At 55.8% G+C, this 13,615-nt stretch overlaps 1 protein-coding gene across 1 annotated transcript in view; it reads left to right on the top strand.

Annotated features, from left to right (window-relative positions):
- The window catches only part of CACNA1C (calcium voltage-gated channel subunit alpha1 C), a 431,475-nt gene that overhangs the window by 38,801 nt on the left and 379,059 nt on the right, over nucleotides 1-13,615 (top strand). The window contains 3 exon segments of the mRNA XM_021092981.1: nucleotides 8,915-8,977; nucleotides 8,980-9,235; nucleotides 12,810-12,915. Of these exon segments, the coding sequence (XP_020948640.1) occupies nucleotides 8,915-8,977; nucleotides 8,980-9,235; nucleotides 12,810-12,915 (425 nt within the window).

Consider the following 13,615-nt stretch of genomic DNA (forward strand, 5'->3'; position numbering starts at 1 on the left):
TCTCGTTAGGGCTGAGTGGCTCTCCTGACCGGGTTTGTCAGCTCCTGCTCCCGTCTGGGTGTGAAAGAGGCCTGGGCGGAGTTCCAGAGTTCAGCTTCCTTGTCCCTGATGGGGCTGGTGGGGCTCTGGGCATGGCCAGCCCTTCTCTCCTGAGGAGCAGGAGTGCTCTCAGCCAAGAGAGATGCTCCACGCCTGGGCAGGGCTGCACCTCTGCTGCTGGGGGCATCCTGCCGGGGTGCTCGTGGGCACAGGGGTGGAGCTGAGGAGGTACTGCTGGTTCCCAAAGGTGCCTGCCCCCTCCTGGTGACGAAAGTGGGCAGGTGAGTATCAAGGAGGCCAGCCCTCTTGTCCCCTGCCCTCCCAGATGGTGAAAAGGAAGGAGGTTGGGGCCCCTGAAAAGCTGTCCTCCCAAAGCAGCATGGCCCCTCATCGATGGTCTAGTCCTTGTGGCTGGGAAAGGCCTGTGTCTGTGTCTGTCTTTCTGCCAGTGACAGGGCCCAAGCAGCAGACCCCTCAGGGCCCTAGGACAGTTGCATTCTGCATTCATTCCACTCATGCATTCATTTTACACAGCTTGTGCTCACGCATCATGTCCAGGTGTCCCTTGGGAGCAGAGTGGTGAGTAGGATGGACAAGCCCTGCTTCTTGGGGCTTCCCTTCTGGTGGGGGACAGGAAACAGACGTCCACTTACAAGGACATAAGCGCGCTTAGCATATGGCGAACATGCTCATCTAAATGCAGGAGTAACAGCATCTCTGTGAACTTCCGCGTAGAGATCTGTGAAGCCTCAAGGAGAATTCTGCAGTGAGTGTCCAGGCAGCCGCTGTGCTTGGAGCCCGCCTGGTACCTGTGCTGGGATTTCTGAGGCTGGAGTGTGTTCCCATACTCAAGGGGCTTACGGATGGTTGGAGTCCAAAGAGGGTGGGCGTTGGAGTGTAACCCCCTGCGCATTGGTTGGCCACAGCACAGGAGGAATGGCTGGGTTTGGGTCCTGTGGGTGCTGCTCCAGGCCACCGTGGCCTTCTTCCCACTTTCTGCACCCTGCCTGTCCCCAGACATCGGCGACCTGGAGGATTTTCCATTTTTCTAGCCGGTATATGACCTCAGTCAGGGCTGGATCTACATTTGTACTACAAAGACTACTTTGTGGTGACACTTAAAAAGCTCAAATGCTGACTTTCAGTAGCCTTGAATGAATGCTCATCTAGGTCCTGTAATTTGGGTTTGCCATCACCAGGTGGTGACAGGTGCTCTTGTTCAAATTGCAGGGGGTGGGATGTCCCCCTCCCTCTGCTGGGAAGTGAGTGGAAGATGCATTTCCTTTTTCTTTTGGCCACGCCCACATCATGCAGAAGTTTCTGTGCCAGCAGTGACTTGGGCCATAGCAGTGACAATGCCAAATCCTTGACCTGCTGAGCCACCAGGCAACTCCAAGAAGTAGGTCCTTGTGACTGCACTTGATAATCTTTGATTGGAGGGCAGGGTTGACCATGAGGATCTCTGTTTGCTTTCTGGCTCTTCTTCCTTCTGTTCTCTGATGTCAGTATGACCTTGAGCACCACGGGATGGCCGTCTGGTTAGGGTCATCTGCAGATGGAGGCTTGAGTGCTCCTGTGAGAATTCCTCTCAGGGTTTCTTTCCCTTCTTGCCTGCTTTGGACTCGCTGTCCTGTAAGAGCAGAGGGCAGGCTTGGCGTGCTGGATCTCGGGACAGTGGGAACGCCGGTCCTCTACCTCTTATGCTTTTCCTGTTGGTGAGCTTCTGCATGGCTCCAGGTTCTCAGTCAGCCTTTGCCCGACATCAGCAGAGGTGGGATGGTGCACAGAGAAGAGATGGGTTTATTTAAGGCATCGCCTGATAGGTTGAGTCGAGGAGACGGCCTCAGAAGTCCTGGGTCCCTCACTGTGCCTTGTTTAGGGGCAGCTTCGATTCCTGTGGCCACTGGAGGATTCCTGTTCTGAGCATCCCGCCTCCCATGAACCGTAGAAGGATGAAGGGAGAGGAGGGCGAAGGGATCAGGAGGATGCTGTTGAGAATAATGCGGAAATAGCTCGGGGAAGAGGAGGAGCTCATGGTTGACATGCCTAGAAGTCCCTTCATGGGGCTCAGTCTGGGGAGGGGGCTTCCCTCTCAGCTGGGATGTCCTGGGGCTCCCATGGGCCCAGCTTGGGGAGAGACATCAGCTTCCCCACCTGTCCCCTGGGAAAACTAGTCTTTCATCCGTTGAGTATTAACCCCTGAAAAAATGACTTTTTGTTTCTGTGTTGTTTGTTGGATCTTAGACTCTCTTGTGCTTTGAAAATATGTCTTTCTGCATAGGGTGGTTATTTCCTGATCAGAAAATCCACCCACCCGGCAGCCTCTGAATCAGGTCTTGATTGCTTTTTTTAAGTCCCTGCACAAGTTGGAATTTAGGGCTCTGCTGTGCGCTCTCGTTTCTCACCCCTTATCCTCCTCATCCTGCACTTCCCATCACGACTTCGCCTTAATATAGACCGTGCTGTCCACACTGGTAGCTGCTCGCCACAGGAGGCTGTTTAAATGTAAATTGACTGAAATGAGAGACAATTTCAAGTGTTGCCCTAGCCGCGTGTCAAGTGCTTCAAGCCAGTGCCTGGTGGCTACCTTCCTGGACGGAGCCTGTCTGTGCCTGTGCGAGTTCTCTCGGACAGTGCTGCTGGAGCTGCCTGTGTCACTCAAGGTCAGACCTAGTGTGGACACTGCCTTGGCCATTTTAAGAGGAGAGATATTGGAGTTCCTGTGGTGGCACAACAAAAACAAATCCGACTAGGAACCATGGGGTTGCGGTTCAATCCCTGGCCTCCCTCAGTGGGTTAAGGATCTGGCATTGCCGTGAGCTGTGGTGTAGGTTGCAGACGCAGCTTGGATCTGGCATTGCTGTGGTTCTGGTGTAGGCTGGCAGCTGTAGCTCTGATTATACCCCTAGCCTGGGAACCTCCATATGCCGTATTTAAGGGCCTACAAAGCAATGGGAAGTGTTGGGACAGCAGGGTCTAGGCAAGGCCCCCAGGGGTCGTCCCAGAGCCCCACATGGTGGAGCTGGGTTGCTGAGAGGACTGGGGCTCTGCTGTTATTAGAAAGCTGGGGGTCCTGGACGTCACTATGCCGAGAGCTGACTTCATGATCTCAGCACCTGATCCACATCTCAGAGACCAAGAACCCACTACCCTCCCCCTGGACTCAGTGCCCGTTCTGGTGTTGAGTTGGCCAACCCCATGGTCACATCTGTCTGGTCACAGGAGATTGGGAACAGGACGGTGCAGAGGAGGATTTTGGGCGACTAGGTCCTTAGTCCACCAGCCGGTCCGCACGGGGCCGGGAGGGCCAAGCCTCCGCAGGGTGAGCACCCGGGCTAGCGGAGGTCCAGACCGCGGCTGTCTTCTGAGATCACAGCGTCTTCCCTGGGTGAGCGCTGGCCATCTCGGGAGCGCACTAGATAGAGAAGATTAATGGCCTCCTGCTTTCTGCTCATTTGGCCTTTAATGGGCAGAGAAAGCTCGGTTTCTGTTTCAGGTCAGCCGCGATGCTCTTAAAGGGAACGTGGGCCCCTCATCCCTGCAGCGAGATGCAAGCTTCTGGGTGGCAGTTGGCCCGAGACGAAGCACTTCCTTCACACTGCAGGGTTGCTTCCCATCTCCATAAATCAGCTGAGGTTGCATTGTGTGTACAAAGCCTGGCTTCTGTGAATGGCTGAAGGTAATGAGCCAAAGAGTGAGGTCATGCTTACAAAGCTGGCCTGCGACCCCAGCCTCTTCCACACACATGGCTAACTGGGGTCCCCATGCCAGGGGTTTGGGCTAATGTGGAAACAGGAAGACAGGGAGCACGCTGGCTGCTGGGGTTTGAGGTCTGCTTGTTTATACTGGGGGTGTCAAGATTTGAGAAGGATTCCCCAAGCACAGAGCAGAGTGAACAGCATGCTGAGTACATGCAAAGGTCCTGTGGGGCAGATGAGACACTGAGCTTGTCTGAGTGAAATGGGACCCGGACAGCAAGCGTGCGTTGGATTGAGAAGCTCAGAGAAGTGGGCAGGACCGGCCCTCATAGGCTCACAGTCCAGAGTCTGGACTTCAAGGAGATTTAACTGGGAGGATGACAGGGCATGAGTCATGACTTATATTTCTAAAAGGTCACTCTGGCTGTGCATGGAGATGGCACTGGGGACAGGCAAGAGAAGTGAGGGAAAGGTCAGGGCTCCTGCAGCATCCTGGGCAAGAAATGGGTGGTGGCCTGGACCAGAGTGGTGGCACCGTTGGTGGAAATCACAGCCTCTCCCTCCGACATGCCCCCCGCCCTCAACAGTCACAGCCAAGAAGCAAGCAGGGGAGCCTGGGAAGGCTTGTCCTTTACGGTTCAGACCCATCCCAGCCATGTTTCCCAGGTCATGCTTATTATGATGTCATTGTCATCACAAGCTTAGCCAACAGATATTGGCATCTTCTGGATGCGGCCCTGGAGCAGGTGCATGGGTGGAGGCGGATTAAAGAAAAAATCAATGTTACATCACTGAGCAGCTCCCGGCCCCAGCCCCATGCCTCCATCACTGGGGTCCCAGGGAGCACATGGCTTGTGTACGTCTCCTCGCCTGGACCCTGGCTGCATGGATTGTCATGAGGCTGACCTGTGTGTGCTGGGGTTCTGGCTGGTCCTGGTCCTTGGGAGCAGCAGCCATGTGTGCAAGGGGGAGCTGGGCTGTTTCACATGTGGGAGTCACTTTCTCTATGGGAGGAAGAGTCCAGAGTGGGCACTCCGCTGTGTGTGGCCCGGTCTAAGCTGCCGCCCTGGGATTCGCTCGGGGTCAGAGCGTCAGTGCAGCTGGGCCAGGATGGTGGGAGCCAGAGCCGATGTACGTGGTGGCATCTTTTCTGCTGGCAGCCAGGAGACGGAGCTTTGAATTAGCTTTATAATTTGAAAATTGTTCTCTTTGCATCAGGTGGTTATTTCGTGCTACAAGAGCCATCAAAACACTGCTGTCCCCCCTCCTCCATGGCTTTGCTCGGGGTCCACACAGTGGGCTTGGCAGGGAGCTTTTCCATTCCTGGCATTCTTGGTCACTGTGCCCGCTTGTCTGGGGCCTGGAGGTCCTGATAGAGCCTTGGGCCTGGCTGGGGAGTTGTCCCAGTTGAGGGGGTGGTAGTCACTTAGAGAAGTGGAGGCTGAGCCAGGCCTTGAGGCATAGCCTTGACGGAGGCCAGCCCAAGGGGCACAGCTGTGTGCATGTGTATGTGTGTGTGTGTGCATACGTGTGTGCATTCACTGCACTCTTCGTCACACTGCACGGCTGCAGTGTTTGGGCTGCCAGGACCAAAATACTGCAGGTTGCTTTCTCATCCCCCAGCTGGGGAGGGGCTGACATCCCCCTTCCCCCCTGGGCTTGTTCGTCTGTGCTTCTCCAGATGGCGCGCTCCCCAGAGGGCCTCCTGCTCTGGGAAAGGTCCGTGGTGTAAGTGTGAGGTCACTTGCAGTGTGGGGTGGCCCCGAAGTCAGCCCACCAGGATGAGGCTTTCCTACCACCTCTGGCCTCTGTGGGGCCCTGGTCTCAACACCTCGGGGCACCCAGGGTGCGCCCACAACAGCCTTCCCCACGTGACGATGTCTCCTCGCTGCTGCTTCCTGCCTGAGCCTCAAATGTCGCCCATGGCCTCCAGGATTGCGGGAGGTGGTCAGGGCTGTGAGAGGGGGTTGGGGAAATGCTGGGGCCCGCAAGGACAAGTGTGGACAGTGACCTTCGAAGGGGTGTGGAGGTATAGAGGCCCTGTTGTCAGCAGACACCAGGGTTGGAGGGTCGGATGGGGTTGGAGACACGCTGCTTTACATTGTGAGGCAAGAGGAGGGGTTGGTCCAGAAGTTCCAACAGCTACTCAGCATTGTCAAATGCTGGTGAATTTCAGCCCTCTCTGGTGACCCAGTGACATATGAGATCCAGGGCAGCAGGTGAAAATGGACACGTCCCACCCTCCTCATCCCAGAGGCGCTGGGCTGATGGGGCGAGGGGCAGCATCCCGTGAACATCAGATCAAACACTTAAGGTGTTCTTGGGGTCAAAAATGCAGCCCCCTCAACCTCAGGCCTCCGTAAACTCAGCAGGAAGTGCTTTTCCAGTGGCCACATGAGCGTGCATGTGAAGCGCGTGGGGTCTGTGGGGGTGGGTGAGGCCATCGTGGACGCGGCTAGCAAGTCACCTTGACAACCTGCTGGTGCCTTGATCATCAAGACCTTTCTCTCACTCTTTTCCTCTGGGGTCTCGTAAGAAAGGTGACGGCCGGCTTGCTGCGGTCTCCCTTACTTTAAGTTTTGGACCCGCATGGGGGGTGTGAGATCCAGGACCCCTGCTGGAAATGCTGGGCTCCCCAGGCATGCGGGTGGCCTGAGCGGCTGGGGACAGCGAAAAGGGTGATGGCAATCAGTGTGAGGTGAGAGCAGACGGAGAATTGAGCGTAGAGGCTCTTCTCCAGGCCAGGAGTGGGTGCGGGGCTCTCATGCCACAGGAGCAGACGGTGACAGTACAGGAGGCAGCTGGGGGTGCAGTTGCCCACCTCCTGTTCCCATGGCAGACAGCACTCCTCTATCATGTTACACTTTCCCCTTGTGCTCAGATAAGCCTTACAATCCTTGAGATACGTTGTTCTGGATGGTCAGATCAGTCAGTTGCCATGAGACTGGACACCTACCCTGTCTGTAGTGGTGGAAAGGACATAGACTTTGGAATCTGGCAGGAATGACAGCTCAGACAGATATGAGCTTGTAGCACTGAGCATGCGTATTTGGTCTCTTTTGGTTGCAAGGGACAGAAAGCTGGTTCACACTAGCTTAAGCTAAGCTACCTAAGGAATCAAACTGGAAAGCTCAGGGTAATTCTGGCATCAGGTGTGGCTGGATCCAGGAGCCCAGTTGTTCTCTGAGTCTATCTCTAGGATGATGTCTCTGGGTTCTGTCGCTAAGGAGGGGTCATGTGCTCATCTCAGAACTGTCCCAATCAGGCAGTGGGTGTGAGAGGGAGAAAAAGTTGCCCTGAAGGTCAAACCTAAAAGAAGAGTTGGGGGGAGCTGGCCAAGCAAAGCACCAAATGTCCATCTGGATCCAGTGCCGTGTGGTGAGGAGGGAGAAGGGCCTGCAAGACACTGTGCTACGGACCAGCAGCTTCCCTGGAAGAGCTTTGGTGTACCGAGCAGAGAAGAGGATCACTTTTGGGGGAGCTTGCAAGTGATGTTTGTGCCACTGGTCTGGCTCTGGCACAGATGCCAGGCTCTCTGTCCATAGTACCCTTTCTCTGCCGCTTCTCCTGATCCTGCGGCACCTGGCCAGCCAAAGTCACACGTCTGTCCTGGGGTCCAGGCTGAGCTGATAACTTGGTAAACCTTGCAGAATTCTGGGGCGAGGCGCTGTGTCATGGAGACAGTCTCGAAGGCTTCCATTGCCTTCAAACCCGAGCAGCGCAGATGCTTCTACTCTGGATTTCACTGGTTCCCACCCAGGTTTCCTTCTGGACGGTGTCCCTGTACCCCTGTCTGGTCACCCTTGCTACATACAGTGTGGTTTCCCAGATACCAAACGCTCCATGATGAGTCACCCCAAACTAGTGGCTTTCCATAGCACACATCACGCCATCTTCCCCAGTTTCTGCAGGTCAGGAGTTCAGGAAGGGCTTGCTGGGCAGTTCTGGCTTGGGGTTTGTCATGGAGGTGCAGTCAGGTGGTGACTGGAGCAGCTGCAGGGGCTGGGAATCCCACCAACCCCCTGTAGGCTGGCTGGGCTTCCCCACAGCATGGAGGCCCAGGGCTGATGCTGCGTGTTTTTGACCTAGCTGAGAAAGTCACATCTACTGTTGCCTCTGCGGAGCCTTGTGAGTCAAAACAGTCACAAAAGGCCAGCTCCCTTTCAGGAGGAGGGAGTGTAGGTCCTATTTCTCAGGGAGAGAATGTCAAAGAATCTGCTGACATGATTTAAAACCATCAGAACCTGAAGTTCCTGTTGTGGTGCAGCAGAAACGAATCCGACTAGGAACCATGAGGTTGCGGGTTCGATCCCTGGCCTCACTTAGTGGGTTAAGGATCTGGCATGTGGTGAGCTGTGGTGTAGGTTGCAGATGTGGCTCGGACCTGGTGGTGCTGTGGCTCTGGCGTAGGCTGGCAGCAACAGCTCGGATTGGACGCCTAGCCTGGGAACCTCCATATGCTGTGGGTGTGGCCATAAAAAGCAAGCAAACAAACAAAAAACCCCATCACGGCCCCCAACTCCTCCTATCTAACACCCATCAGACAGGCTTGGGTACCTGGATGTGACCTTGTTTTGGTTTGACCCCTTCATTGATTATACTTACTTTCATTTGGGGGGACTCAGGTGCAGATCTGAGTGAATTACAGCCTTTAATTCATTGTATGTCAGCCTTGATTCATGCAGTGGCACGCACTCGTCCATCCATCCTCCATTCATTCTTCTTTTCTGTCCTCATATCCTATTCTCCTCCTCACCTTCCATAAACATCCATCTTATTCGGTTTGTTTGTGTTCTTAGAAATATGCATTTAATTGATGTGTGTTGCATATTTGTCTTTTTCTGCATCCTCTCCTCAGGGTGTTTCTAAGTCCATACGTGCTATAATGCATACGTCTCATGTCTTGTCCACCTAAAATGAGGCCGTAAGACTGGAGCAGGCATGACGCATCCAAGGTCACACAGCTGACCTAGCCTGATCTAGGACCTGAACAGAATCCCAGCATCACACACTGATGCTTCTGTGTGCCACCTCCCTGGTTCCTGCAGTAGTTTGAAATAAGTTTTTTTTTTTTTTTTTTTTTTTTTTTTGAGTGGTGAGTCTGGGATCCAGAGAACATCACAGGCTCTCTTGTGTTCTCCCAAGTAACTGCTGTCCCCTGTCCTCTCCTCCTGCAGGACCCAGCTATGGGAGCCCACGCCCGGCTCACGCCAACATGAACGCCAACGCCGCCGCCGGGCTGGCCCCGAGCACATCCCCACACCGGGGGCCGCCCTGTCCTGGCAGGCAGCCATCGACGCAGCCCGGCAGGCCAAGCTGATGGGCAGTGGCGGCAACGCGACCATCTCGACGGTCAGCTCCACACAGCGGAAGCGGCAGCAGTACGGGAAGCCCAAGAAGCAGGGCAGCACCACCGCCACCCGCCCGCCCCGGGCCCTGCTCTGCCTGACTCTGAAGAACCCCATCCGGAGGGCGTGCATCAGCATTGTCGAGTGGAAGTATCCTTTGTGCTGGGCGGCTGGGGGGCCCCAGGCCCGCCGGGCAGTGGGCTGTGCTGGCCGGGCAGGTGGGCAGGTGGGGGTTCTCAGATCTGCTGCCTCTGTCAGCCGGATGCTGTCTGAATGCAGATTTCCAGGCCCTACCCAGACTTGACAAGTTCAGAGGCTTGGAGATGGGGCCCAGGAATCTGCGTGAATAGCAAGCTCCCTGGGGATTTTTTTTTTTTCTTTTATGTAAGAAGCAGTATTTGAGAAAACAAGCCTAAGGGGTGGTGAAGTATCCCGTCACCAGGCTGACCTGCTGATGGGCGGGATGGACACTCCCCAGCCCTTCCGCTCCTGCCGAGTGGTGGGCTGGCTCAGGTGCTTCCCTCTGGGGCAGAGAAGCCTGGGAGAGGCCAGAGGGCACTGGTCAGCACCAGCCCTGGTTCCGTGCTGCCCAGGTTTGGAGCATATCAGCATCACTTGGGAGAGTGGGACAAAGCACAGGTGCCTGAGCTGCGCCCAGTCCTGTTTAAACTGTGCAGGTGCCGCTGAAGCAGAGAGCACAGGCCTGCGGTCCTGCAGACAGACCCCTTGGTCTGCGTGGGACCCAGGAGAGGGGCCTGCAAAGAAAATGGCTTTGAAGGGCTGGGCTCTCACCGTGCAATTGCCAGCCCCTTCTCATCTAGGAATTGTGGGATGGGGGACATGGAGAGGCCCCTGACTTTCCCCATAATGATATCGAGCCTATAGAGCCACACGGTCAGTGACGGACAGGGGAGCTGGGGCCTCTGGGTCAGGACGCCCAGAGGGGGCGTGAGGCCTGGAGGAGCTGCACTCACCCAGGTCACAGCTGGCATCCAGATCTGGGTGCTCCAAATCCAGATCTGCTCGGGGGATGCCACCCAGCCCAGAGGGACACACCGGGACCCAGATCCACTCTGCCACCTGAGCTCTGAGGGGTCATGGGTCATCTCAGTCCCCAGGGCTGTGGTTTCCTGTCTCTGACTAACCTGACAAGGAGTCCTGGGCACTCGATAAAAGGTCAGGTGACTCCACAGCCTGGGGAGGGGGGTGAATACTCAGGGCAGGAGGGGAGTCGTGCAGGAGCAGGCCTTCGTCATGCATGTGCGTGACAGGCCGTCCACAGAGACCTCGAGTCCCAGGAGGCTGGAGTCAGGCCCTGGATGGGGCAGCCGCAGTGTTAACAAGGTGCCCGCCGTGGGTCTCAGCCACCAGCTCCCCAAGGTGGGCAGGAAAGGACAGGGACCAGCCTCAGTGGTGCTGATTGGTGACATCCCCAGATTGCAGGGAGGGCTGGCTGGCCAGATAAGGAGGTGGCCTGAATGCCAGCCCTCCAGCGCTCCCTGGATGCTGTCACAGAAGAGAAGCCAGCTTAAAAATGCTTGGGCCACCCAGGGTGACACAGCATCACAGGGCTGACCTGGCTTCTCCATGTTGCAGGCAGCAGTTTTTCTTACCTGCCTGAGTGGTTTCCTTGCACAGTCTCTTCCCAGCAGTGCCCAACTTTAACATGGAGGGGCCGGGGACTGACAGCATAGGAGGCACCCACTTTGGGGTATGGGTTAACATTTGGGGTCTAGGGCCGGAGGAGGGCTCAACTGAACTGAGGCACTTGCCCTCGTTGGGGAAGCACAGGGCAGATGACTGGACCAAAGTCCGGGGCTGTCACTTTCCTAAGGGGGGGGGCAGGGAGGGGGGCCTAAAAGGGCTGACTTCCTAAAAATGCTCAGGGTGACTTTAGGATGGGCAGCATAGAATAGTCCTGATGCACATAGCCCCCTGTCCCACCCCACCCAGGCGGCCTGACTCTGGGCCCTTGTGCCTCGGCCTCCTCCTCACTCAGAAATGGGATGATAATGGCATGTCCTCCTCGGTGTACATATGTGGAGCGTGGACAGAGCAGGGCCTGGCCCGGAGTGTGCCTTTAGCAAGTGTCGGCCCTGTCTGTGCTCTCTGCATCTCTGCCGGCACCGTCAAGGTCCCCTCGTCTCCGGGCGCTCCTTGGCCAACTCAAGGGGCAGCATGGCCCATTGGAAAAGATGAGTCAGAAGATCTGGTTCTGGACCTGGCTCTGCAGTTTGCCAGTCCGGGATCTGGGAGAGGTTGTTTTATTTCTGCATCTGTCCAATTGGGAGGTTGAGCAGGCCCACTGCAGGACTTGCTATCAAGGCCCTGCAGAAAATGACAGTGCTGGTGGGCGTGCTGGGGGAGTGGACCCCCAGTTGATCCATGGGGCCGAGGAGCTGGACAGCGCACTGACCAGGAGGCCCTGAACCAGGTAATCACTAAGATTCCTGCCAGCCCGAGCTGCCCTGGTAACACAGACCAGAGGCCATCCACAGCTAAGCAGTGAACTGTGGACTCTGTGGTCAGAGATCTGGGTTCTAGTCCTGGCTGGTCAGTGCCTGCTGTGTGTCTCGGGAAGGTTTCTCAGGCTCTCTGGGTCTCAGAGGTTTGGATGTGACGACCTCCGAGGTCTCGTTCTGCTTCAGGATGTGTTAGCTTTGTGAGCGCAGGTTTCCCCAGGAAATGGAGGAGGTCCCTTCTTTCAGGAACATCTGTCCCTGTCTTCTTCGTCCTCCTGTGAGGCTCCACGGACAAGGCTGGAAATTGGCCGTGGTTGGGGGAGTGGAGCCAGAAGAGCAGAAACCAGGCCCTTTCTCTGAAGTCCCCCACCCCCACCCCACCCCCCGGCTCTCAATTGAGAATTCAGGGTGGAAGGGGTGTTATCATAGCTGCCCATTTTTCTCTCAAGAAGGTGTCTATCCTGATAGTTTGATGCAGAAATCCGGGCACAAGGGCCTCCCTGGGTGTGGGGAGTGAACCGTGGCTTATCCCTCTGGACCCCAGCACGGCCCGCGGGAGGGTCAAGAAGACCTGGGACCCAGGGTCTCTGCAGACTGAAGCTGCTCGAGGCCTCTGTGCAAAAACAGCCGCCCTCTGGAGCTCGCAGTGCACACTGCTCAGGTCCTGGACCCAGAGCCCCTGGCCCTCTGCAGGCTCTCTGGAAGCAGCCAGAGAACAAGGGGCAAGAACAGAGCCACTACTCTGAACTTCAAGGAGAAAGGTTGAAAATACTATCTCCAAATTCCAGTGAAAAGTCTTCAAGTCAGGTCTCTGCCTCGAATGGGCGGGTTCCGCCTCCCCCACCCCAGGCTGGTCGAGCCCTGTGCAGGCAAGAGAGCTGGAGGAGGGGGCTGCCGGGGGCTGGCGGTCCTGGGTGGAACAGGCCCCGCTCTTTAAAAGCAACTCCGAGCACACATGAGGGAAAATGAAGTCCGGCTCAATCTAAATAAATAAAAGAAGGGAAAAAAGTTTCAGAAATCTGTGTTTACTCTGGCACGCGACTGGCCTCCACTGCTTTTGACATATTAGGAAAAATTTTGGCAGGGCCCCATGAGAAGCACTTAAAAAGGCATATGTTTCTTCTCAGAATACAAGGGGCTTGGAATGTATTGTTTAAACAAAATTCTTACGAACCTTTGATTCATTTTTAAAATATATATCTGTGTATGTTTGTTTCACGGGTACTTTCCGTGGCATTACCTTCCTTAACGCCCTCCCTCAGGCCATTTGAAATCATTATTTTACTGACCATTTTTGCCAATTGCGTGGCCTTAGCGATCTATATCCCCTTTCCGGAGGATGACTCCAACGCCACCAACTCCAACCTGGTAAGTGCACCGTGGCGTCTCTGCCTGCCCCTCGGCGCAGACCTGAGCTTGGATCATGTGCATTCAAGCCAGACCATGTTCGCTGCACAGAGGTCGGCCCAGCTCCATCTCGAAGTCTCTTTACCTCTTTGTTCAAATCGGCACATGTCTAAGGTTAGCCTGTTTTCAGAGAGAGGATTGCATTCTGGTGGTCTGAGCTGGGTGTGCATGAGTGTGCGTTCTGGGCGCGCCCGTGGGTGCTGGGAGTGTCCCTGTCCTCAGGGGCAGGTGTTTGCAGGGGCCAGCATGCTCTCGGGATCGTCGGGCGTCGTTTGCAGGGCCTCTGTTCCGCTGGTGGGATTTGCTCAGGTGATCTGCCGATCGGCGCACGGTAAATAATTTCTAGGAAGCTTTTAGGAAAGTTTGTGGTTTGCAGCCAAGATGTACTGTTTAGTGTAAAAGGTTTAATGTTCTTGGGAAAGGCAACTTTCCATCTGGACAGTGGGGAGGCCAGGGCTGGCAGTTTGGGGTTAGTATGTGTCCATGGAAAAAGTGTGGAGACTGTTTACTTTGGGCCGAGGGTGAAGTCATCACAAAGGCCTCTGCGCCGTCTGGGCACGGGGGGAGCAGGCCTGCGGAATGCAGCTGGCCAAACCGGGCGCTGGGGATGCTTGGCCCGCCTCTGCCCTCCCCTCCCAGGGCACCATAGCGCCCACATGAC

The sequence above is a fragment of the Sus scrofa genome, chromosome 5, assembly GCF_000003025.6.
Source record: "Sus scrofa isolate TJ Tabasco breed Duroc chromosome 5, Sscrofa11.1, whole genome shotgun sequence".
Taxonomy (NCBI): domain Eukaryota; kingdom Metazoa; phylum Chordata; class Mammalia; order Artiodactyla; family Suidae; genus Sus; species Sus scrofa.